The 26,334-nt window shown below is 56.6% G+C and overlaps 1 protein-coding gene across 1 annotated transcript; it reads right to left on the reverse strand.

Annotated features, from left to right (window-relative positions):
* Window positions 1-833: 833 nt before the first annotated feature.
* Window positions 834-25,235, reverse strand: EVI5L (ecotropic viral integration site 5 like). Its single transcript, XM_029051133.1, has 13 exons — window positions 25,199-25,235; window positions 24,968-25,079; window positions 24,700-24,760; window positions 19,153-19,206; window positions 16,955-16,987; window positions 14,949-15,089; window positions 12,221-12,349; window positions 7,134-7,274; window positions 6,634-6,789; window positions 6,384-6,530; window positions 5,883-5,978; window positions 5,686-5,781; window positions 834-3,401 (listed from the first exon to the last, which is right to left on the reverse strand). The coding sequence occupies exons 1-13, from the start codon at window positions 25,233-25,235 to the stop codon at window positions 3,120-3,122; spliced, it is 1,485 nt and encodes a 494-aa protein (XP_028906966.1). The 3' UTR covers window positions 834-3,119.
* Window positions 25,236-26,334: the final 1,099 nt, after the last annotated feature.

The raw sequence follows: 26,334 nt of genomic DNA on the forward strand, positions 1-26,334 counted from the left end.
AAGCCACCCGAGGGCAGGGACAGGAGGAGGGAAGGCAGCTACAAGCAAGAACTGAGCATGGAGCCTCCTAAACAACGCAGCGGAGCTCACAAGCTCCTAGAGGGCAGGGACCGCGTCATTTCCTCGCTCTAACGTATTTCCCTCAGTCCTCGGGACGAGGCTCAGCCCACAGTCGGTGCTCAAAGAATATTATCGATTGAGAACGGGTGAACGCAGGGACCTCGATCGGTTCTCGAGAAGCAGCGTGGCTTAGTGGCAAGAGCACGGGCTTGGGAAGCAGAGGTCGTGGGCTCCAATCCAGGCTCCGCCACTTATCAGCTGTGTGACTTTGGGCAAGTCACTTAACTTCTCTGTGCCTCAGTTACCTCATCTGTAAAACAGGGATTGAGAGTATGAGACTCACACGGGACAACCTGATTGCTTAGACTGTGAGTCCGTCACTGGGCAGGGATCGTCTCTATCTGTTGCCGAATTGTACATTCCAAGCGCTTAGTACAGTGCTCTGCACGTAGTAAGCGCTCGATAAATACTATTGAATGAATGAATTGCCTCATATCCACTCCAGCGCTTAGAGCTTAACAAATACCATCCTTATTATTATTATTCTCCCATCCAAGGGCAGCCCTAGCCCTGTTTTACTCAGCCACTCAATGGTATTTATTGAGCGCTTTCTGTGTGCACGGCACCGTACGAAACGTGGGGGAGAGCACAACGGTTGATAGACACTTTCCTGCCTAAATCCAAGGAGCTTCATCCCAGTGGTCCCGAGTCCTCGTTCCCCCGCCGCCCCAATGAAAGCTGGCCCGCTCCCTCCTGAGAGCCTTTCCACTTGAGACTGTGTAAATAAGTTTTATTATTCTTTCCAACCTTGTGGGGGAAACAGATGGATTTATACAGTCTGAAAACATGGTGGCAGGGAGGCGGAGGGGAGGGGAGTGTGGGGTCACACAGTTACATGACGTTACAGAGCAGAGGCTGGGGAGGGAGAGTGGACAGGAGAAACCCCAGCCTGGGCTGGAACAGATCCAACCCTCTTGCTCTTTTCTGGCTCCGACACGGGAGGTGGGGCGAGGGTGGGTGCGGGGGAAACGGGGCAGGGAAGGGAGAAGCCCAACCCAGGGCGTGCCCTAATGGCGCCCGGAACAGACCGCCTGCTGGGGTGTCACCGGTGGGGAATGCGGTAACGCTGGGAGCACCAACGTGGCAGGCCTGGCCTTGGGCTGAGCAGCAGCTGAGGTGGTGGGAGGAGAGGGAACAAGGTGGAGAAAACCGGGGGAGATGTGCACAGAGAATTTGGCACCTTGATAAATATTTCTCAACTTGGCAAATAAATACAAACAACCGGTGAGAACTCTGAGAACCGATGTGGCTGGGGGAAGGAAGAAGAAGGGTGGAGTGGGGATGGCTTTCTGGCCAGGACCCTCCTAGCTGGGTCAGGGGGAGAGGCCAGATGCCAAGAATCAAGCGTGGTGGTGGTGGGAGTTCGGGGTGAGGGTGGGGGGTGAAGCTGTCCTTGACCTCTAGCCTCTGGGTCGAGGGAGGGTGATGAAAAAGCTAAAGTATTTGGTTACTCACTGTGTGAGCAGTGGGTACCATCTTCATCGTGTGCCTACAGGCACCGTTTTGTAAACACATCCCTCCAGGGAACCGGGGAGGAGACCTGCAGCATGCTCCCAGTTTCTCTTCCAGGGCTTCCCTTCTTCTCCCTGCTCTTCACCCGGTAATCTACGCAGGAGACGGGCAAGGCCCCAAGTGAAGGGTCTGGGTTGGCTGAGCTGAGTTGACCCGGGGGCCGGGGGGGTGGGGGGTGACGCACAGCCCAGACTGCTGGTTGAACAGTCAACGTGGAGGGCCCAGGACCCTCTGGCCCCTTCCTGCTGGCAATATGGCACAGTGAAGCTTGGTGGGGTTTCAGGGCTGGTAGGAAGAAGCCCATGGACAGAGGGAGAGGGGGCAGCTCTAGGGAAGCTGCTGATGGCAGGCCCGGTGCCCAAATTGGCCAGGGAGAGGCAGCCTGGACAGTCCCGTTGCTCCTCAAGGTGCCCAGTGGCTCCAGCAGAGAGAGGAGCTACAATGGGGTGGTAGGGAAGAGAAAGTCATAGGGCCCCAGACTAGGTGAGATAGAGGGGGGAAAGAGCAGGAGGCAGCAGAAGTGTTGGAGAAAGCCCTCAGCTCCTCCATCTCATTCCCCCAGGGCCTTGATGTGTGTGTGCGGGGGGGGGGGGGGGGGGGGGGCGTGTGTGTGTTTTTCTGTCTCCTGAGCTCTCACTTCCCTCTGTTCTGCTGGAAGGCTTGGGGACTTTCTGCATTTTTCACCATGCTGGAGGGAAGGCCACGTGGAGGAGGAGGAGGAGGAGGAGGAGGAGGAATCAGCTTGGTGGCCCTGGATCTGGGAGAAGAGGGGACCTTCTGCTGCCCCGGGCCACTGACTGCTGCAGCAGCACCAGAAAAGTCACAAGGCAGCTGGAAGCTCTGATCTCCTCCCCCACCCCACCCTGCTCCGCCCCACCTTCGGGGATGGGAACGGCAGTGTTAGTTTCTGAGCCCTGGGAGGGCGGAGGAGACAGAAAGGGGACCCGAAGAGCCCCCCCACTAGATAAATAAAAATTTGGAAAAATAAAATAGATTGAAAGAAGAGAGTGCTCTCTGGGTGAGGATGGGGAAGGAGATCCCAGGATTGCTGCTGTTGGGAAGAGCCTGGCTCTAGCACCCCAGGAAAAGCCTGAAGGCTTTGGGGGTACTCAGCTGGAGCAAATCTGGTCCCGACAGAGCTTAATAGGGAGCTTAATAGGAGGAGAGGCCAGGGGTGGGGGTGGGGGTGGGGGGAAGCCATGGGTGTGTGGGTGGGGAGGGAAGCCACACAATGGAGTCAAGTTTAAATATGGAGTAACCACAATGGGCCTCAGGAGTAGGCCATGTAGACAACACTCAAAGTCAACGCTCTCGGGTGGAGGCGGGGAGGGGGTCGGGGCCCCTAGAATCATTCCCTCCCCTGGCCCGTTGGCCCGGCCCCTCCAGGAAGACCCGGGAACGGGGGCCTGGGAGAGTCGGGCCACGCGAGAAGTCCAAATTGGCTCCGGGGGCACCGGCGGAGGCAGGGGCTGCTCTCAGGGGCGGCGTCAGTTGCCCAGGTTCTGCTCAAAGGGCGGGACCAGTTCCTCCGCCTCGCTGTCCGTGCTGCCTTCGCTGTCTTTGGCAGGGCGGTCCAGGTGGCGGAAGAAGCGGGCATCCCGGGGGGATAGCGGGTACAGGGCATCTTGCAAGGCTGCCCCGACCCCCACGCCCAGGAGCTCTTCCTCGTCCGAGGAGGGCAGAGAGTCCTCGTCCAGATGCCGTCCCAAGTGGAGACTGTCGAACGCCAGAGGCTCCTCAAATTGGGGTGGACCCTTCAGCAACCGTACCTGGGAGGTGGGTGGTGAGGGCAAGAGGGCATCAGGGAAGGGAGCGATGCCAGGGAAAGGGGCCGGGGGTCGCCCTGTGATCGGGTAATTTCCCGAAGGGGAGGCTAGGGACTGACTTAAGGGAAGAGGGAAGGAGGGAGGAAACCCGGACCCAAGACTTGAAGAGAAACAGAAGAAGACTTTGGGGAGCGGGGGGTGGGAGGAAGGGAGAGGAGGGGGGGGAGGAGGGAGGCGAGAGAGGGAAGAGGAGAGCGAGAGGGAACACTCGTAGAGATTTGGGTTTGCGGAATGAAGGGTCAGGGAGCGGTGGAAAGACGTGGGGGCCGAGGGAAAGACCTCTATAGACAGAGAGACCTGATCCTCCAAAACACCAGGACCCGAGGGGGAAACCCCAGGAGGGAAGTGGCGTTACCCTGGGCTCTGATATGAAGGGATGGCCTGTGGGAGACAATTCCCAGCATGCAGTGCGTCGCTTCGGTCCAGCTGCCAGCCTGCCCAAGGTGAAAGACTCTACTCAGATTAAGACAACACCACTTATAGGACTGAGAGATGTGGGGCCAGAATGGGGCGGGGGGGGGGGGGAGGGGGCGGGGAGCAGTGCTCAGATGCTAACTGAAGAGTGATGAACTGGGAGTTGACCTCCTAGCCTCTTGGCTCTTCTTGACCTGCTCTTCTCTGAGGGCTGGGAGTAGAAGCCTGGCGGTTATTCATTTCTCTGCCTGTCGACACCTTGAATCGAGTCCAGGACTCGGGTCTTCTGGACTTCGGCTGGCCTGTGGGGTCCTCACATTGAAAGACTTTAAGGCATCATCTTTGTTTTCATGTTTGTTCTGTTCATTCGTATTGATATTCTTGCTCTCTTTCCCTCCCCTCTCTCTTCTTCCCCACTTTTCTCTTTCTTCCCCCTCTTTCCCTCCCCTTTCCCTCTCTTTCTCCCCCCTTTCTTTCCATCTCCTTTCTCCCCTCTCCCTTTCCTCTCTTCTTCTCTCCCCCTCCTCTTCCCCTTTCTCCCCTTCTCTCTCCCTCCTCCCCTTTCTCTCCCCCTCCTCTCGTCTCCCCCTTCTCCCCTCCTTCCCCTCCTCTCCTCTCTCCCCTTTCCCTCCCCTCTCTCATTCCTTCTCTTCCCTCTTTTTCTCTCTCCCTCCTCCCCTCCTCTTACCCCCACCAAGGAGCTCTAGCTCCCTGCTCTGTCCACTTTTCTGGGGCCTTGGAGCTGGGGAAAACACCCTATGCGGGTGGAATCTGTAAACAGAATTTTCTTAGGTGATTGCTTTGGGGCAACCTCTCCTACAGCTGTAAAATCAATCCTGCCTGGGGGCCGCCAGTTTACCTCTGTTGCTAAGACAGCAGGCAACCCTTGGTCCTTGCCCCGAACTAGAAGCCTGACTGAGGATGCAGTATGTCCTCTGGTGGAAGAGGGGTCAGCTCACCCCCAAAACCTTTGTTTCTTTCTTGGCAGAAAATAACATTGTTGATGATGATACTGATAATATTTTTTAAGCTCTATGTGCCAAGCACCATACTAAGCACTGGGGTAGATACAAAATCATCAGAACAGACACAGTCCCCGCCTCACCCGGTACTCACAGTCTAAGGGGTAGAGACAACAGGTATCTAATACCCATTTTCCAGATGAGGAAAGCGAGGCACAGAGCAGTTATGTGACTTTCCCAAGGTCACACAGCAGGCATTTGGCAGAGCCAAGATTAGGACCAGGAGCTTCCCTGGGCAGGTTTAAAATGTTCGGGGGGGGGGGGGTCCTCACCCTTCACAAGGACATCAGTGACCTCCCTGGGAATGGTGGAAACCTTCCAAGGAATGCCCCAAACTCCTGGGAATTCCCAGATTCCTCTATGAGAACCTGTTAAAAGGAAAGACTGGCCTCTGTTCTGGATAGCTGAGGCAGGCACCTGGAGGCCCCTTCCAGGGCTAGGATTTTAATTTCAACACCCTATCTGGAGAAGCGTCAAAAAATGCCGAGACCGTCAGTGGGAATGCCAGGAACCTTGGGCTCGTCAGAGACTTCCTCAGGAATGCCGGGACCCTCGGCACAAATACTGGAGGCTTTCCAGTCTGTTCCCAGAGGATTGTGACTATAGCCCGGAGGAGGAGGAGGAGGAGGAAGAGGAGGAGGAGGATGGGGAGGTGGAGGAGGAGAAGGAAGGGGCGGTGGCTAGCTCTGAGAGGGGGTAGGAAAGACAGCAGTGGAAGCAACAGCTCAGGATGATATGAGTGGAGGCGGGGCTGTGGGGACAGATTCCACGGAGGGCGAGGGGCCACTCACCTCTGCCTTCAGTTCATCAATCTGGTCCTTGAGCTCACGGATGTATTGGGAAGAATCTGAATGGTTGAGCTGCCCCTGGATCATCCCCTCTTCTCTCTATCCGGGGGCAGGGGAAATGGGTCACGGGGCGGGGAAGAAAAACGGCGCTGGCTTCTCCCCCTCAGATCATCCCTCTCCCTGGGCTCCGGGGACCTCACCTGGATCTCCAGTTCGGCAATGCGCTGTCGCATCTCGGCCACGGCCGCCATGCTGTCCGCTTCCCTCAGTCGCACCGCCATCACCTCCTCCTTACTCTGAAGGGAGAGGGCACAACGGGGGGGTCAGCAGAAAGATGGAGGCGCTGGCTGACGGAGGGAGAGGTGTGGACCGAGAAAGAGGTGATGAGAAATGGGCCTTGTGGAAGGCAGAATGAGGGCAAGAGGGGGAAGAGAGGAAGGGTGGGGGAGGAAGACAGGAAGGGTGGGGGAAGAGAGGAAAGGCAGGAGGGAAGAAAGGCGGGGGGGAAGAGAGGAAAGGCGGGGGAGAAGAGAGGAAGGGTGGGGGGAAGAGAAGGGCAGGGGGGAAGAGAAGAAGGGCGTGTGGGGGGAGGGGAGGGTCAGGGGCTGATTCTGATACAAGAGAGAAGGGGAAAGAGAGACCCTGGAGAAAGTTGGTGAGCATTGAAAGGGCGGTGGGCCGGTGGAGGGAGCCCTCCCCACCTTGCACTCGGCCTCGGCGTGCTTGCGCTTGCTCTCGCTCAGCTGGGTCTGCAGCCCCTTGTTCTGGGCCACCAGGTACTGAACCTTCTCCTGCAGCCCCGTGTTCTCCACCTCCACCCGGTTCAGGAGGTTCCGGTGGATCTGGTCCTGCGGAGGATGGGGGGGACGGAGGGGGAAAGGGTCCGAAGGGGTTAGCACAGAACCTCGGCCCAACGGGGCCCCCCGGCCCCCTCCCGGCCCCCTCCCTCACCTGGGTCTCCAGCTCCACCACGTGCTGTCGCAGCTCCCGCCCCTCGGCCAGGGCCTGCACCTCCCGCAGCCGAATGGTCATCAGCTCCTCCTGCAGGTCTCCCAGGGCCAGCTTCCGCGGGGACTCCTTCCAACGCCCTCCTCGGGAGAGGTGGGCCTGTCCAGAGGGGAGGAGGGGGTCAGTGGCAAGGCCTGCCCCTTGCCACAGAATCTCTTTGTTCCTCTCGGAGAGGGGCGAGGACTTAAAGACAAGGGGTCTCCTGGTCGTGGGGTGGTTGTCATGACTCTCTCAACCCTTCTAATAGGAGCGAGGGGGAGGGACACTCCCTCCCCCACACTGGCAACCCCCAGCAGGGGCAGGGTTCAACCCATCATCGTTCTCGCCAGCTGAGCCCCAAGCCGTGGCGGCCCGGAAAGCGGCAGAGGCCTGAGATGACCGTGAGCGGGACAAGCCAGGGAAGAGGCGTTTTGGAGCTCTGGAGAGCAGAGGGCCCCCGTTACCTGCCAATTGTCGGTGAGCTCCTGCACTTGTAACTTCAGCTCCCGCAGGGAGGTTACGGCCTCGCTCTCCCGCAATTTCAGAGCCTTCACCTCCTCTTGCAGATGGGCCACGTTGTTCTCATCCGGCAGTGAGTTATTCCTCTGGGCAATGCCAGGAGAGGAGTGTTAGCACTTGGGGGACAGGGGACCAGTGGTGGTGAGGGGGAGGGGAGGCGGGTACCTAGATTAGTCTTTCCCTTCTTGGCCTTGTCTGTCGGACGGGGAGGAAGACACTTCTTTCGGGAGGAGGAGGAGGAAGAGATTCTAGACTGGAAGGTTGTTGTGGGCAGGGAACGTGTCTACCGACTCTGTTATACTGTACTCTCCCAAGCGCTTAGTCCGGTGCTCTGCAAGCAGTAAGTGCCCAATAAATACCATTGATCATGTATATATGTACATATTTATAATTCTATTTATTTCTATTATGTGTGTGTATATATATATATCTATATATATATCTATAATCCTATTTATTTCTATTGATGCCTGTTCACTTGTTTTGATGTCTGTCTCCCCCCTTCTAGACTGTGAGCCCGTTGCGGGCAGGGACTGTTTCTATTTGTTGCTGAATTGTACTTTCCAAGTGCTCAGTACAGTGCTCTGCACCCAGGAAGCGCTCAATAAATACAACTGACTGAATGAATGATTGGTCGAGGAGGGGGGGAAAAGGAGGAAGGGGAAACCAAGGGCCAGGTTTTCTGTCACTTTCAGGCCCTACTTCCAGGACAGTGGCATCTGGGTCACACTCTCAGGCCTGAGGGAAAGTGCGTGCATGCACGTGTACACACACACACACACACACACACACACACACACACGCGTGGTCTACCACAGCACACAGCGCTTAAATGAATGGAGCACAACAGTCTCTCACCCACACACACCCAGCAGGTGTTCTGGGGGATTCCATCATAAGACCACCAAAATCAGAGTGGGAGGGCTCCTCTGGGGTTTCCCCACAACCAGGTGGGTGAAAAAAAATCACTAGCCCAGCCACAAGAGGATCTGCACGTGAATATCGGCATACGCTTCCGTGTACCGGTTGCGGCCTATTCTCAGGCGGCTTTCAAGTTGTAATGCTGGGCTTGCTCCCCTCGGGCTCGTCATTTCTCGATTTTGCTCTCTGGGCATCCCTTCGCTAGTCAGTCAATCATATTTATTGAGTTCTTATTGTGCACAGAGCACTGTACTAAGTGCTCGAGAGAGTACACTATAACAGACGCAAGCCCTGCCCACAACAAACTTCCAGTCTACAGTCTTCTGTCTTCTCCCAAGCGCTCAGTCCAGTGTTCCACATACAGTAAGCGCTCAATGAATACCATTGATCGATTGACTGAATCACCCTCACCTCCAGATGGAGGGCAACTTTCTCCGACTCCCACAGACAAGAGGCAGGGATGGATGAAACTGAGGTACAGAGAAGCAGCTCATTTCTTCCCATACGGTAAAGCTGAAATGGGAACCCAACTCCACGGACCCGACTCCAGCCAAGGTGCCCAGCCTGGCATTGCGGGGGAGAGGGAAGGATGACACCTAGAGGGGCTATCAGGCTCCCCTCTCTGACCATAGCTGGGAGGAATCGATCAGTGCTATTTATTGAGCGCTTACTGTGTGCAGAGCACTGGATTAAGAAACCCCCCTGTACAGCTCTTCTCCCCCACCCCCAACTCACCAGTATGTATACTGGGATGATGCAAGCCCTCCCACAATGCCCTTCTTTCCCTTCCCCTCCCTTAAGGAGCTCTGCTAAACAGGGGAAGAGCCAATCCCCAAGTCCTGGATTTCCCCAGTAGCCATACACAGGTGGGCTCCAGACCACAGTTCTCCCCAAAGCCCCCCCCAAATTCCACCTCCTCCAACAGATCTCGCCCCGTTAACCTCCCAGCACCCTGAGCCATATCGGCTAAACCGTATAAACCCATCAGCCTACTCTAGGGTGTTGATCCAATCGTATATCTGATTATTGATTCTGCCTAGTCTCGTTGCAAATATTTTACATCTGTCTTCCTCCGTCAGAGTGGACGCTCCCTGTGGGCCGAGAACGGGTCGCTTCGTTATTCCGTACTTCGCGAGTGCACCGTACCAAGTGGGAGCCTGATAGAGACCACTACTACGAGATCTGTTCCGGCGGGGGGGGGGGGAGACCGGGGGCTCGGATTCTCACAGAAACCAGGCGCAGGACACCCGGGTTCCCATTTCAGCTTTACCCTGTGGGAAGAAATAAGCTGCTTCTCCCATCCTGCCTCTTGGCTGTGAGAGTGGGAGAAAGTTGACCTTCACCTGAAGGTGAGGGTGATTCAGTCAATCGATCAATGGTATTCATGGAGTGCTTACTGTGTGTGGAACACTGGACTGAGCGCCCAGAGCTGGTAGACACATTTGCTGCCCAGGAAGAGCTTCCATTCTAGAGGGACTGTCCCATATTGCTTTGGCGGGAGTGTGATTCCACCATCTCCCTCAGTCAGTTGGTCCACTGACTAATTATCAAGGCTGGGGGCCGGGGAGGTGGGGGGGAAGGTAGCTTGAGACCAGTGCTCCACGGGAGGACCAGCGGTTCCTGGGGGTTGGAAGGGTGAAAGTCCGGGACTAGTTATCCCCACCTACCGCTCAATTCCAAGATAAGGAAGGCAAGGAGGTAGGCAAAGAGGAGAAAGCCTGGGAGGGAGGATTTGCATCGTGGACTGAAGAGAGGCCAGGCACAGCCAACTCCCACAGGCAGGTCGAACCCAAATCCCTCCTGCTGCTCTAAGTTCGGCAGAGTTGGAGAACAGCCGATCCCCACCGTCTAGCGAGTAATTCCCCGTAAGCGAAACCAAGAGAAATGCCTCAGTCCAGGGCCCTCAAAGGCTCCCGCCTCCCCAACCCACATGACCCACGAAGTCCTGGAGCTCCCGTGAGAGGAACCAAGCTACCAGTCAAGACAGCCCTCTGATTGAGAGCGAGACCGAGAAAGACAGAACACCCAGCTCCAGCACCCAGCAGAGGAGCTGTGGTCAAAGCTTAGAAAAACGGTTCTAAACATAGCTCGCCCCGGCCAACTACCTCTTTCCTCACCTCCCACCTCCTGCTCCGGGCCAGGCCCATCGGTTCTGAAGCCCTTAGGGGTCCCCAGGGGGCATTCTGATCCACTCCCTCGAACCAAACACCACAGGCAGGTGCGGTGATTCCTCGATTTCGGGGGCTGGGCCGGGGTCGGGGAGAGAACTGGGCCCAGTGGGATAGCTTTGAGTTTAGGGTTGTGGCAAGATGAATCGGCTCTTGGCTCTGGCCGGGCTTGAGAGCAAAAGAGAGAGACCTGAGTCAATGTGAAACCAGCTCCCAGCTAGAGCTGTGGCGTCATCCTGGTTTCTGCTCTGCCCATTCACGGTCAGCATCTCCTGCCCTTCTCTTCCCTCCCCCCACGACCCAGGTCGCCTCAGCTATCTGAGGGCCGGTGGGCAGTGTGGGGAGGGGTGGGCGGTGCAGGCCAACTGCTGCCCCAGGACAGTGGGCAAAGGGTGGAGAGCTGGAGTTTCTGCTCTCAGCTCTGGGCAGCAAGCAGGGCAAACGCTTAGTCCAGTCACGACTGGACAAAGTGATCACTCGATCGCTGGTACTTATCGAACGCTTTCTGTGGGCATAGCAACGTACTCAGCGCTTCAGAGAGCACAATACAACAGAACTGATAGACGGGTAGACCCGTTCTCTGCCCACAACCTGATCAGCCTGGCACACGGTAAGCGCTTAATACCATAAAAAACACAAACAAAAAACCAAGCTTGCACGCAGGAAGCTCCCAGTAGCGACAATAATAACTATCATGGTATTTAAGCACTATGTGCCAAACTCTGTTCTAAGCACCGGGGTCGATACGAGGTAATCGGGTTGGGGACAGTCCTTGCCCCACATGGGGCTCACGGTCTTAATCCCCATTTTCCAGATGAGGTCACTGAGGCACAGAGAAGTGAAGCGACTTGCCCAAGGTCACACAGCAGACAAACGGTGGAAGAGGGATTAGAACCCATGACCTTCTGGCTCCCAGGCCCATTCTCTATCCACTACGCCATATCGACTGGTTGATCGAGAGGGGGGCTGTGGGGGCAAGATTCAGGGCTCAGCACTCAGCTCTGTCAGACAGCTGGTTTAAAGGACCACACCCGGCACCTTCTCTATCCCTGGAATCTGTCGCTGGGATTCCTGCCTCTGACCTTACCCTAGCCCAGAGTACGAACCCAGGTACTCGAAGGACCTCTGTCAATCGGCTCCCCCTCCTAACCCTCAGGGGCAGGAAGGAATCCGGTGTGTGTGTGTGTGTGCGCGCACACGCTTAGCGGGGAGAAGTTCTTTGAATCTACCACAGATAACATATCCACTGAGGTTTGCAGAGTGAGGCTGACCGCAGAGGAGAGGGAAATCAGAGAGGCGAGCAGAGGCAGGAGGATGGGGAAACCCAGAGGGACTTAGAAATCACGTAAGCAGGGGAGGGGTGGGTATATCCTCCCCCCATCCACCCACCCGCTTTCCCCTGCCCCGGGAAGAGGAGCTGCTGGGCGCGGATCAGGGGGAGGGGAAGGCTGAGGGGAAGAAACGGCACCTCAAGGGAAGGGCTCTGCGACATTGGTTCTTGGGCCTCTCTCAGCTCCTCTCTCCCGGAGCTGAACCCGACTCCGGGTAGCTCTCAAGCTAGACCGTCGGCTCCCGGCGGGCAGGGAACGTGACTCCCAACTCTGTTATATTCATTCATTCGATCGGATTTATTGAGCGCTTGCTGTGTGCGGTAATACTGTACGCTCCCAAGTGCTCAGTCCAGTGCTCTGCCCACAGTAAGCGTTCCATCAATACCACTGATTGATGGGAAAGACATAAAGGGTGGGGAGTGGGTGGGTGACAGGGTGATATTCCGGAGGGGCAGGGGAGAGCTTGGCTCCCAGGCAGTCTGCTCCTCGGCCTGCCCTGTTCCCTCTGGGGACCCAGGAGTCCCGCCTCTCCAGGCCCCATAGGAGGTGGGGGGGGGAGGGGGGTGGCAGAGGGGGGTGGCAGCTTGGGCGCCCTCCCCCTCGGAGCCCCACCTTCTCCATGTCCAGGACCTTGTCCTGCATCTCGCGGAGTGCGCTCAGGGTCTCCGTCTCCCGCATGCGCGACTGCTCCAGCTCCGTCTCCAGGTGGGCCACAAACTCCTCCGTGAGGCGGGGATTATCCTGGGAGCGACCGAGAGAAGCCGCGGGTCAGTCTGTGGCCAGGGCCGAGGGCGCACCCCGGTCCCCCGTCCTGCCTGACTGCCGGCTGCCCCCGTCCCCGCCGGCCTCTGCCCTCTTTTTTGCTTCCATTCAAAGAAGGAGAAGATCGTGGCAATGCCAAGATCAGAGGGATTTCAGGTAGGATCACTGGAAAACGGCACCAGGGTTCAGCATTTTTGCTAAAAACTCCCACAACGCCACCCCCAGCTCCTCTCCCGCTAGTGCTCTGCTGCCGTTCCTCGGGCTTTGGCCATCTAGACTCCTCGGGCTGGAAAAGGGACCCGGAAAGATTCTCTAGACCAACCCCCTGCCTCTACACCAGAGTCGTTTCCAGGAGGGCAAGACCCCAGAGAAGCAGCTGGCCTTGTGGATAGAGCACGGGCCCGGATGTCGGAAGGAACTGGGTTCCCATCCCAGCTCTGCCACTCATCTGCTGTGTGACCTTGGGCAAATCACTTCACTTCCCTGTGCCCAAGTTACCTCATCTGTAAAAAATGGGGATTAAGACTGTGAAGCCCCATGTGGGACAGAGACTGTGTCTGACCCGATTAGCTCGTATCTCCTCCTGCGATTAGTACTGTGCCTGGCACGTAGTAAGCGCTTAACAGATACCATAAAGGAAAAAAAAAAAGAGGAGAGCGTCAGGGGAGGCTTGTGTCCCAGGTGTTTCTGGGACAGACAGTCCCAATAACACCATCTGGGCCGAAAATCACATTTCTAGAACTACACCTCCCAGAAACTCTTGGGGCGGGGGGGGGGGGGGGGGGGGGGGGATGGGCAGCTGTACCGAAGAGGAGTTCCTCGTCGTGGCAGCTGGCTGCCTTTGTGCGTGCTGCTTTTGGGCTGCAGCTGCGCAGCCCGAGGCGGCGACGTGGCGGGAACATGGACGGTGACGGTGCGGGTCACCCCCTCGGCGGCCCTGTCTGACGCGGTCCTGGACTCCCGCCAGCCAGATGCACTGTGGGGGTCCGACCTATTCTCAAAGCCCCCAGGGATGGGGTGAACCCACGGCTCCTTGGACCAGCTGTTCAGGTGCTGAACGTGTCTAAATCCCTCCTGCTGCAATCAGCGTTCATGGCTTGGATTCCACCCTCCACAGAAAAGGCAAACAGCTGGCTGCGACAGTTCCGAGCCACACGGGTCTCCCCCGGACCTCCCAGCCTCGAGCCCTTTACTGGTCTCCTCTGAGCCCAGGCTAAGTCGCTTTATCTGGGGGATGAGGCCACGGCCCCCAGTCCCTTGGTTGGGCCGGGGATGGGGGCGGAGGGGTGAGGGGAAATGACCGGGAAGAAGGCTACTGTTGGTGGCACTCTTTCTGCACCTGGCTTCGCTGCCGGTTAGCAAGAGGGATGTGCAAAAGGAAGGAGGCAGAGAGAGGGGAGGGGGCGTGGGGGAAGCGATGGGGTACTCCTGGAGGCCCCCGCTTCCTCTCCTTCACTCCAGGGACCGCCAGCTGGGTGGTGATGACCTGGACAAGCCGAGGGAGGAGGCGAAAAACAGGGATGCCCGGGCACAGAGACCCCCCGATATAAGAGGGCCAGTCAGGGAGGGAATAACAGAAGGAGCCGGGCTCCGCTTTCTCCGATCCCATCTCCCGACCCGGCTCTGCCGTCTTCCTCCCGCGGGAGAGAAACTCCCCGCAGGCCGAGGAGAGGACAGAGCCCAGACGGGATCCGCCTTTCGCACCCAGGTCTCACGGTCCCGCCTCGATAGGCGGCCCCTGCTCCTATCCTGGAGCCTCCCCTTGGGGGGGGGGGGCGGGCGGGGGAAACCGTTAGGGTCTTGTCCCTGCAGGTGCTGACGGTTCATCAGATAAAAAATAAAAAATGGGGCCAGAGGCTGCCGAGAAGGGATTCTGCTGTTGGCCCCCGAGCTTACCACAAACAGATCACACTGGGCCCAGCTGCCATCAAAGAGACTCCCTCTTCCCTCTTGGCTGGGAAGCCAAGTTCCCTGCCTCTAACCAGAGCCGGTGATGCAAGCCTCCGCCTCCGTTCCAACCTTCGGTGCCCAACGGGGTCAGGGGAGGCGATCCTCACCTCTGACGGGATTTTCTTCTCGGGACCCTCACCCCGCCCTCCCAGTCAGATTCCGTCCCCCACGACCATCCTCTCGCCAAGGGCAAGATTCTGAGAAGCAGCCTGACCAGGCGTAGGGGCTGGATGGGGAAACACCTTAATGATATCGGGGGAGTTGGGAACACACAAGCAGCCTCCTGGGCGCGGGCGGATCAGGGCACGTGTTGGATCGTTCCAGCAAGCCCCGGCAATTCCCACACGCACGCGCCGTCCGTGGCCCGGCCAGACCCGTCCCATGCAGGCCGCTGCTCACTTCCCCTTCTGTTCCCTGACCTCGTGTTGGCCGGCTTCCCAGCTGAGCGGTGGGAGAGAAGATGCGGGAGGAAGTGGGGGTGGGGGTGACACAGGAACTCTTCACCCATACCTCTCTCCCCAGTACCTGCCTGTACCAGTGGCGTTGGCGGCTCCGTAACCGTGCCTCCCCAATCTCACACATGCCCTCGGTTGAGCACCCCCGTGCCCGGGGCCTCGCTGGGAGGTACCTGCTGCTCCTGCAGCTGCCGGATGGTGCTCTGAGCCTTCTGGAGGTTCTCCGTAGCCGAGCTGCATTGCTGCTTCACCACGGCCAGCTCCCTCTTGATGACGTAGTTCTCTTCGGCTTCCTGGGCCCGGGTGACCTGGCCCTGGAGATGGGAGAGAGAGTCACGGCGAATCCCCTCTCCACAGGCGAGGGTCCCTCCTCCGCTCCCCACTCCAGCCGCCCCGCCCCCACCTCCCTTGGGCTCCCACGCCACCGTCAGCTGAAGTCTCCGGTCAAATCACCGTTAGGTCTGGAGATCAGGGGAAGGACGTGGACTCTTACTGTTATGTCGCACTCTCCCAAGCGCTTAGTTACAGTGCTCTGCACACAGTAAGCCCTCAATAGATACGACTGAATGAATGACTCTCGGGTTCCACAGGAGATTTATGAGTGATCCACACATTCAAGGGAAGCAGGGGGCAAGAGGAGCATGCTGGTTTCATGGAGCCTAGGCAACCTGATCTCCAGATATTCCTGAGGGCAGGACAATCCCTCTAGGCTGTAAGCTCGTTGTGGGCAGGGAACGTGTCTACCGGCTCTGTTGTACTCTGCTCTCCCAAGCGCTTAATATGGTGCCCTGCACACGGTAAGCGCTCACTAACTACCACTGGTGAGGACGACGATGATTAGGCCAGAAGCTGAGGGCGTGTGGATTTGGGTCTTTCCGCCACCTCTGGGCTGCAGGTGCCCGGGGGAAACATCCCCCTTAAATGCTCCGGCATCTCCCGTTGCCATGGAAGCTCCCAGCAGCCCCCACGGAGGCAGCTCTGGTTGCCGCTGCTCGGAGCCCGGGGACCAGAGGGGTGTGGCGGTGGGAGAGCCGGCAGAGTAGCCAGCTCTCTGTTTGTGGACACCGCGACGGCGGCTCCCTCCACCCCCCGCCATTTCGGGACCTCCGTCCCTGTGGCCCAAAGGTCTCGTGTGTCCATCTGGTTCCGATACTGGGTCGCAGGACTCAGGTCCCGTCTCCATGTGGGCCTCAGCTTCCCCTATCGTCCACAACCCGTGGGGCCGAGAGGCGTCCCGCGGGGCTCTGGAGACCCTCGGTAACGAGAAGGGGGGCGGGAAGGGGGAGGAGGCAGATGAGGTGGAAAACGGTTAGAGAACTAGAGAGAGCACTAGGCTCTCCCCGGAAATTCACCCGGCAAGCTGCTTTGGGGTGAGGTGAGGGTTGAAGTGCGGAGCTCTCCGTGGCCCTGCGTGTACCTTAAGACGCACGTCAGGGCAACGAAGCTGGGACCGCCGCCTGGGGAGTCCAGCTCGGAGCGGGAGGTGCCTGGGCAGGGCGCCAGGCCAGGGACCCGGGAAGAGCTGGGCTTTTGAGCATAACGAGCGATGGGGGTGGCTGGGGAAGAGAGGGACGCCGAGGGAGCACAACTGGGAAACACACACCAGACCGTAAGCTCCTCGAGGGCAGGGATCGTGTCGACCAGCTCCACTGGACCCTCCCAAGTGCTTAGTACCTCTCCTCATACCCGGCTGCTTCCCTCACCTGTAACTCATTGGAACGTCTGTCTCTCACCCCCCCCACCCCAGCTACTAAGCTGTCGACTCTTGGAGAGGAGGGATGGCAATCACTTACTCGACTCCTCTCCCAAGTGCTTAACCCAGTGCTCCGCACACAGAAAGTGCTCAATAAATGCCACCGATCAATCGATCGAGAGACGTACGTGCCAGCGCCCTAGCGGGACGGACGCTCACGTTTACAACTGCAATCACCTCCCCGTCGGGGGGCTCGATACAGTCCCAAATGCTCACCTGCTCTGTGCCCTCGCTGTCCCGGCCTCCTATCCCCATGCAGTCAGAACCCCCCAACCCCCACTGCTCCCCCACCCCCACCCCACAGATGGCATCCGGGGAGGGAAGAGGGGGTGGAGAGGCGGGGGAAGGTGGGGCTGGGGGCAGGAACAGGGCCGGAGATGGAGAATGAACAGAAAGGAAGGAGAAAAAAAATTAAAGGTACGGTACCTGGATTAATCTATCAGCTAGAGCAGCACTCTCCTACCGGAGACCATGGGGAGGGAAGGGGAAATGATGGACGGAGCACGGAGAAGGACAGGGAGAGGGAGAGAAACAGGACAATAACCAGCACGTCACTACAGCGGTGGAAATAATAGCTAAAAGCAGAGGAGTGAGAGAGAGAGAGAGAGAGAGAGAGAGAGAGAGAGAGAGAGAGAGAGAGCCTGCGAGGGCCAGAAACCACAGGCGGGAGAAGAATTCCAAGCCAACACCACTCTACCCCAGAGACGTGAGGTCGGAAGATAGGAGGAGAGGACCTCAGCAGCTGCCGTGGGGCACGTACACCGGGTTCTGACAGAGGTAGAGCCAGACTTCCGTCCCCTCTGCTCGTCTCAGAGCAGCGGCGGGGCCCAGCGGAAAGAGCCCGGGCCTCCGTCCCAGTTGCGGCTCTGCCGCTGGCCTGCTGTGTGACCTCGGGCAAGTCGCTTAGCTACTCTGGGCCTCAGATCCCTCACCCGCAAAATGGGGATGCAATACCTGTGCTCCCTTCTGCTTGGACCACGAGCCCCATATGGGATCTGTGAGCCTTGAATCTACCCCAGCGCTTAATACACTGGTTGGCACGTAGTAAGCACGTAACAAATACCACAATTATTACTGTTATTATTATTATAGCCAAGCAGCAGTATGGCCTAGGGGCAAGAGCACAGGCCTGGGAGACAGCGGAGCGGGGTTCTGATCCCAGCTCTGTCACTCGCCTGCTGCGTGACCTTGGGTCAGTCACTTCATTTCTCTGGGCCTCTCAGTTCCCTCCTCTGGAAAATGGAGATTCCATACCTGTCCCCCCTCCCCCTTTGACCGCGAGCCCCGTGTGGGACGGGGATTGTGTCCGACCTGGTTATCCTGGACCACCCCGACGCTTAGCACAGTGTCTGGCGCAGAGTAAGCGCTTAACAAGTACTACCGTAATTATTATTCTTAACTCTTCTGCCAGGAAGAACAGTGAAAATGATGGGGAAGCTACCGGACACTTTCGTTTAAGGTTTTCAACTCGATTACTCGTGGGCACGTGCCCGCATGCGCGTATGTCTCCGGTGGAGGATTTAGGAAAGAAAGTCAAGTGTCAAAGTCAAATGCAGCTGCAGCAGCTTGAGCTGGACGTCACTGCTGCTTTTATTTTCAAAAGGAAACAAGATTAAGGTGGCAAAACTCCGGGCCGAGGCAGGAAGTAAGAGGAAGAAACCCAATCGGGGCCTCGGCTCCCATGAACGCAGTCAGCCGCCGGTGGCGGGGAGTGGAAGGGCCAGCTGCTCAGGCCTCTGGGTTCTGAGCAGGGGCCTGTCTGCAGCTTCTCAGGGGAAGAGGGTCCTGCCTGGGCTCGGTCTGAGCCCGGTTTCCGAGAAGGAGGGGACCCAGGACCGTAGCCCAGGTCGCCCCCCTCCGCCCCCCAAAACCATCCGGCCACCCCTCACTGCCGCGACACCGACGACGCTGGCCATGCCGCTACCTAAAAATGGCACGGCACCGGTAGACACGTCCCCCACTTCTGACACCGCACCTTGAGCGGGCATCCGTCGGACAGCCACTCAAATTACATTCCCAATTCCGCCGTAACCCAATTCCAGTGTCAGTTGCACCCCGATTTAATTAGGGCAGGAGTGACAGCGTCGACCAGGGGTAGCATTAACCACAACCAAATTATGATTATTTCCAGCAGTGCAATTAGAGCATAACCCCAATCCCGGCGCTAATTACGGGGTAACCCAGATTACAGCGTGACGGAACAAATGGCAGCTACGATTACCCCACAACCCCAAATTACACTGCAACCCGAATCCCGCCAGTATTTACACCGTAACCAAAATGACAGCGTTGTTTCCACCGTAACCCAAAAGACAGGAGAGACTCCACCACAAGCCAGATCATAGCGCACCACCCACCGAGCCACGACTCCAGTCTCAGAGCGAATGACGCTCAACTTGGATACCCACCGGAATCCCACCCTGACGTCAATGGGGGTGGGGGGTGGGGGCAAGTGGTTTCTGTCGCTTGGCTCAGGAGGGGACGGCCCCTCGGGAAGGAATATAGGTGGGTTTGAGTGGCAGGGAGGGGTGTCGGGTACCTCCACCCGTAAAGGGAGGGCGTGGGGTTGAGCCCAGCGAGACTTGGAGGACTTTCCCAGAAGGAGGTGGGGGATTCCCCCTTACCTTCTCCAGCGTCTCGATCCGTTGTTTCAGGAGCCGGTTTTCTGTTCGGAGTCGCTGCGCGTGGGGGAGGGAAGAGAGAGACAGAGAGAGAGATCCTGTCAGAGCGAGGTCCCTCTCACCATCTCACCCCAAGACTTCCCCCTTTTCCCTACCCCTGACGCTCAGGCCTCAAAGCCTCCCAGCTGCTGGCACCAATCAATTGTATTTATTGAGTGCTTACCGTGTGCCGAGCACTGTGCTAAACGCTTAGGAGAATATAACAGAGTTGGTAGAAACGTTCCCTACCCACAATGAGCTTACAGTCTAGGTAGGGAGACAGACATTAACAAAAGTAAATAAAATTACAAATATGGACATAAGTGCTGTGGGGCTGAGGAAGGGGTGATAAAAGGGATCAAATTCAAGTGCCAGGGCATCTTCTGGTCAAGACAATCTGTTTCTCCACCTCAATGACAACCCGCCCCCTCCAACTCTTCCTCCTCCTGGAATATTCCCTCCCCAACTCCAAAAACACCACTGGCCTCTGGTCACGCTAACTACTCCAGCTCCCTCTAGCACTTACACTCATTTTCTGTAAATTGGGTGCCTGTGTTTCTGTTGTTCCCGCTCCTTGTATCGGAGGCTCATTACCCCCAGCGCTCTCACTGTGTCTAATCGTGTGCTTGAGCACAGTCAGTTCTGCCAGAACACGTGTTTCCACTACATGTTTTGGCCAGAACATGCCAGCAGAATTAAGGAAACGTTCTTCTGACGGCACACGTCTGTCTGGGGGAGGGTGGGGAATGGGGGGAGGTCGGGCTTTCAGAAATAATTAGACACTCAGATCTATTTGGAGACTTAAGAAGTGACTGCAAAATTGAGAAGAGTAGATATCATTAAAAAAGGCTAGGGACCTGTTCTTAAAGTCTATCCACTCCAGCGCTCAGCGCACAGTAAGCACTTGAGAAATATCTTCATTATTCTCATCATCACCAATCAATCAATGATATATTTATTGAGCTTAGTAAGCGCTTGGGAGGGGACGCTACAGGAGAGTTGTGGGCAGGGAGCTTACAGTCTAGTGGGGGAGATGGACATTAGCATAAATAATTTACAGCTATGTACATCAGCAGCCAGGAAACCAGACCTCAGACCAGAGTAAGGCCAAGCCAAGCCTGAGGGCTCCTATTTGTGAGGTGCTTTTTTGGGTGCCAAGCACTGTACCAAGCCCTGGGGTAGATACAAGATCATCAGGATGGACATGGTCCCTGTCTCAGTCTTGCTGGATGAGCAAAAAGGAGTTGGGACCTAAACATGGATCCCAGCCTGCCCTCGGAGCACTTACAAATGAATCTCTGCTCAGAGCTCTGTGCAGCGGGGATTGATACCTACTATCAATCCATCAGTGGTATTTATTATTATTATCTGTTAAGCACTCAGTCTGTGTCAGTGCTGGTTGGAGACAGTCCTTGTCCCATATGACACTCTTAGTGAATCTTCATTTTACCGATGAGGTAACTGAGGCCCAGAGAAGTGAAGTGACTCATCCAAGGCCACACAGCAGACAAGTGGCAGAGCCGGGGTGAGAAGCTCTTTCCACCAGGCCATGTCGCTTCCTAGCCCAGAATACTGGACTAAGCGCTTACTACTGATTGCTCCCGGAGGTCTTTTTGGGTCCTTCTGGGATCCTTCATTAGCACATCACCAATTTCTTCCAGCACAGAGGCCCCATCCATTACAAAGTTGGCCTCCTGCCCTCTCCTGGGGAGCTTCTCCTTGTGGGCAGGGAACATGTCTGCAGACTCTCCCAAGCGCTTAGTACAGTGCTCTGCACATAGTAAGTGCTCAATCAATACCATTGATGGATTGATTCTAGGACAGTCTAGGTATACTGGAAGGCCAAAGGAAAAACTGAGACCTCCCAGGGGGATCGTCCACTCAATCAACAGAGCTGGGGAGAGAGGTTTTGTTTTTTTTAAGGCATTTGTTAAGTGCTTACTATGTGCCAGGCACCGTTCTAAGAGCTGGGGTAGATTCAAGATCATCGGTTTGGACACAGTCCCTGTCCCACATGGGGCTCAAAGTCTTAATCCCCGTTTTACAGATGAGGTAACTGAGGCACAGAAAAGTTGAGGGACAAGATACAAGACATTTAGATCAGACACAGACCCTGTCCCACCTGGGGCTCAAAGTCTAAAGAGGAGGGAGAATAGGCGTGGAATCCCCAACCTGCAGATGAGGAAACTGAGGCCCTGAGAGATTAAATGACTTGTCCAGGGTCACACAGCAGTCCACTGGTGGAGACAAGAGTGGAACCTAGGTCTCCCGACTGTATTTTTTTCACTAAGCCCTGCTGCTTCGCCCTGTTACTCCCGGGTCGTCGTCATCCTCCGCCCTAATACGACTTGCAGAAGGGCACTGAGGGAGGAGACTATGAAAATAAGAGTCTAGGAGGAGAAACAAAAATCAAACTGGGATTACAAGGCTGATCCTGGAGGAAGAAAGCTAAAAGAACAGTGACGGGTGGGTGGGAAGGAGGGGGACAACTGTTTTCAAGTACAAGAAAGTTAACTTCATATACATCTTGGTGATCCTTGACTTTCCAGCTCCCCGGATCCCAGAACAAGATCAACGGGCTTCAGGAATACTTTCTGGTCTGCAAGAATGGTTAACTTCCCCGGCTCACCCACTTCGGTGCTCACGGAACCGGCCAACTCTCTTTCAGAAACGATTCAGGAGACGTCAGCAGGCTAGCAGACGAGACGTCTGGGAAGGCTCTTTTCCGGCCAGGCGGTCCCCTGAGTCACTTGGGAGGACGGCCTGGGATTGCCCGGCCTTGGTGTTCCGCCCTCCCCCCAGGGGTACACACTGCACCCTTCCCTCCCCTGGACTCATCCCAGTTCCATTCCGGGAAAGCGAGAGGGGCTTGCACCCTCACCACAGCCCTGCCCGTCTAGACTGTAAGCTCGATGTGGGCATGGGATATGTCTCTTCTATTGTTCTCTCCCAAGCGCTCGGAACAATGCTCTGCATATGGCAAGTGCTCGACAAATACGATTGACTGACTCCCAGGGATTTGGGGAACGGGCCTGGAGGCCTGGTCCTTCTGTCAGGGTGGGGCTGGGAGCCAGACACCCCTGGGGCCAGAGCGAGGAGAGAGGCGAGGGAGCCTCCTGGGGAAGCAAGTTGACCAGGAGTGGTGGGTGAGGGGGGCGGGGGGAGACCCTCCCCGACTAGGTCAGTGGAATAAGACACCTCCCCTCACCCCCACCTCCTCTCAGGGAGCGACACATTCCTCCCCCCTCACCCCCACTCATTCGGTGTTGGACCGGTCACCGGAGAAGTGGAAGGATTGAACTGAAAGCTAGAGCGGTCTAAAGGAGAAGGCATTTCGAAGACAAGGAGAATAAAGCTATTCTAATCATCTTGCGCTTGTGTATATATCTTTAAAGTTATACATTACAAATTATTTATTTCTATTAATGTACGTCTCCCCCCTCTAGACTGTAAGTTCGTCTGTAAACTCGTTATGGGCAAGGGAACCTGTCTGCTAATTCCGTCGTAATGTACTCTCCTGAGCGCTTAGTATAGTGCTCTGCACATAGTAAGCGCTCAATAAACACCAGCGATTCACTGATCTCCATCTCTCTTCCCCTCTGTGAGCATTTTAAGGCTCCCAATGAACCAGCCCCATTTTCCGAGGCCGTCCCCCATCTTCCCCCGGCCCTCTGAGAACCGATTCCGGTTTAGTATATATTTGTCTGTCTTGTTTCCTTTAATCGCAAGCGCCAAGGCAGGGTCTGGGTCTTTTCTTCCCCGACTACCTTAGTGGAGAACTCTGCACTCTAGACTGGAAGCTCCTCGTGGGCAGGGAACATGTCTGCCAACTCAGAGAAGCAGCATGGCTCAGTGGAAAGAGCCCGGGCTTGGGAGTCAGAGGTCACAGGTTCGAATCCCGGCTCTGCCACCTGTCAGCTGTGGGCAAGTCACTTAACTTCTCTGTGCCTCAGTTACCTCATCTGTAAAATGGGGATTAACTGTGAGCCTCACGTGGGACAACCTGATTACCCTGTATCTACCCCAGCACTTAGAGCAGTGCTCTGCACATAGTAAGCGCTTAACAAATACCAACATTAATTAATTAACTCTGCTGCACCGAACTCTCCCAAGCGCTTAGTACAGGGCTCTGCAGACAGCGAGCACTCGGTAAATACCAGTGACTGGTTGATCTTGACTAACTGGGACCAGGCTGTTCCCAGTGCTCCAGCTGCGGCAGGGCCACAGATGGATCCATCCTGCCCCCTAGTGGCAGCCTGTCCAGCGACCCACAGCTGGTATGGGGGTGGGGGACGCTGGGGGAATAATAATAATAATAATAATAATAATAATGATAAAGATGGCATTTGTTAAGCGCTTACTATGTGCCCAGCACTGTTCTAAGCGCTGGAGGGGTACAAGGCAATCAGGTTGTCCCGCATGGGGCTCACAGACTTAATCCCCATTTTACAGATGGGGTAACTGAGGCACAGAGAAGTTAAGTGACTTGCCCAAAGTCACACAGATGACAAGTGATGTAGCCGGGATTAGAACCCATGACCTCTGACTCCCAAGCCCGGGCTCCCACCCCCGAGCCACGCTGCTTCTCCTAGGAGACGGAGATAGACTGGCTGGAGCGCCAGGATCCCTGGGTTCCACCTCAGATTGGGAAGAAAGAAACAAGCAGAGAGCTGGGGACTTCAGCCACCCAGAATCTTGGGGGAACCAAAGCAAAACAGCACGGCCCAGTGGATAGAGACGGGCCCGGGAGTCGGAAGGTCACGATCCCGGCCCCGCCGTGTGCCTGCTGTGTGGTCCTGGGCAAGTCACTTCACTTCTCTGTGCCTCAGTTACCTCAGCTGTAAAAGAGGGACTATGAGTCCGATATGGGACAGGGACCGTGTTCAACCTGATTTGCTTGTATTCTCCCCTAGAGCTTAGCAATAATGATGATGGTACCTGTTAAGCGTTTACTATGTGCCAAGCACGGTTCTAAGCGCTGAAACGGTGCCTGGCACATAGTAAGCACTCCACAAAGACCACAATCGTTAAGGCTCTCACAGCACTCTTGAAATCTTCCAAAAACACTCAGAAAGGCCAGCAACTGCCTCAGAAGGAGAGGGCTTTAGCAGCTGCATTCATTCAATAGTATTTATTGAGTACTCTCTATGTGCAGAGCACTGTACTAAGCGCTTGGAATGTACAATTCGGCAACAGATCGAGACGATCCCTGCCCAATGATGGGCTTAAAGTCTAATCGGGGGAGTCAGACGGACAAAAACAAGACAACACAATCACGGTGAATAGATGTATGACAGACATGGCAGGACCAGGACTGGGGATGTGAGTGTGTGGGGGTCTCAGCCAGAGAGACCCTGCCCTTTGAACAGCCCTCTGTTCCCAGCCTGCACGACCGACTGATCGAGAGAGTTCCGGATCCAAGGCCAGTTCCCTGGCGGCCCCTCACTCACTCGGGGCAAGGGGAGAGTTCCCTGGGCAGGACAAGACAACCCTCGGGGGCCCGGGTCTTACTTTGATCTCAATCTGCTCTTCCATCTCTTTGTTTTTGATGGCCGCATACTCCTTCTCCAACCTGCGGAGCCACAGGAGCCCGTGGAGTCAGTCACGCAGGCAGACACCTCCCTTTCCCGCCCGCTCCCTCTCTCCAAGGAACCCCGAACAGGGAGCTCCCCGTCCACCCCGGCCTCTTTCCCAGAAAGACCCCACCGGAGAGCTCAGCGCGGCGCCGTGACACTCGGGAGGGGCCCAACCGAGACCTCCGATCGATCGACCAACTGACCGTTTCATCTTCTTGGAGTTGTACTTGACCTGGTAGGCCTTGAGGATCAGCTTGTCGGGAGAACTGTCAAACTGATGTGGGATCACCTTCTGGAAGTACTGTGGACAAAGCCCTAGACGTCACCATCTGGCCAGGGACCGCCACCCACCCACCGCCGGCACCCGCTTGCTCCCTGGCCTTGGGAGGGACCAGGGGCGGGGGGGGGGGGGCAGACATCCCTGGAATCCACACCTTCCCTGCACTGGACCTCTCCGGCCTCTGAGACCATCGCTCCCTCCTCCGGGACTAAAGTGCTGTGGGGCTGCGGGAGGGGTGATAAAAGGGAGCGAATCCAAGTGCCGGGGCATCTTCTGGTCAAGGCAATCTGTTCCTCCACCTCAGTGACAACCCGCCCTCCAACTCTACTCCACCACAGGCCAGAGAGGTCCGGTCAGGATAGGGGAGTTGGGAAGGTATGGATGAGTGAGAGAAGCAGCCTACTCTGGGACGGGGGAAGGGACCACAGTCGGATCACCGGCCCTTCCTGCCACCCCTCCAAGTTGTCCCGAGCTGCCTTCGGGATCTTAGGTTTCCCTGAAGTGGTGGGGGCTGTGGAGATTTCTGAAGGAGGGAGAAGCAAAGGACGGGATGGGAAGACTGAGGCAGCTGCCCCAAGCAGATGGAGAGACAGGAAGGAGAGAAGGAAAATGTTAAAATGGAGGGGGAAAGAAGAGGAGGAAGACGAGAGGAGGATGAGGAGAAGGGGAAGGAGAAAGAGAGGGACGGGGAGGAAAAGAGGAGGAAGGAGGGGAGGAGGGAGGGGAAGGAAGAAGGGGGAGGAGGGAGGAAGGAGGTGGGAGGCGGAGGAAGAAGGGGAAGGAGGGAGAGGAGGAAGGAAGGAGAGGAGGAAAGGAGAGGAGGAAAGGAAAGGAGGAAGGAAGGAGAGGAGGAAGGAAGGAAAGGAGGAAGGAAGGAGACAGAGGAGGAAGGAAGGAGACAGAGGAGGGAGAAAGGAGGGAGAGGAGGAAGGAAGGAGAGGAGGAAGGAAGGAGAGGAGGAAGGAAGGAGACAGAGGAGAAAGAAAGGAGACAGAGGAGAAAGAAAGGAGACAGAGGAGGGAGAAGAGGGAGAAAGGAGGGAGAAGAGGAGAGAGAAAGGAGGGAGAGGAAGAAGAAAGGAGGAGGAAGATGATTTGACTTGAGGTAGAAGGTGATGGGGAGCCAGTAGATGGACTTGAACAGCAGGGAGGGGAAAAACGAAAGTCCACTCCTCTGACTCGAGACAGCAAGGCCCTTGGGACCAGGGGCTGCCGTGTCCGCCCGGCACCCAGCCCCCGGCGAAGTGTTCGACGAGAAGCCGGGGCAGCAGAGCACAGTACAGTTGGTGTT

This window comes from Ornithorhynchus anatinus, chromosome X1, assembly GCF_004115215.2.
Source record: "Ornithorhynchus anatinus isolate Pmale09 chromosome X1, mOrnAna1.pri.v4, whole genome shotgun sequence".
Lineage (NCBI taxonomy): Eukaryota > Metazoa > Chordata > Mammalia > Monotremata > Ornithorhynchidae > Ornithorhynchus > Ornithorhynchus anatinus.

Bases quoted from the DNA above. Each gene is read 5' to 3' on its own strand.
- EVI5L (XM_029051133.1), bottom strand. From the start codon at position 25,235: ATGGTCTCAGAGGCCGGAGAGGTCCAGTGCAGGGAAG. The intron at 24,761-24,967 runs GTCAGTTGGTCG...GTGGCTCCGCAG, and splicing joins AACTCCAAGAAGATGAAACG to GTTGGAGAAGGAGTATGCGG. The intron at 7,275-12,220 runs GTGGGGCTCCGA...GGCATTGCCCAG, and splicing joins AGGTCCTGGACATGGAGAAG to AGGAATAACTCACTGCCGGA.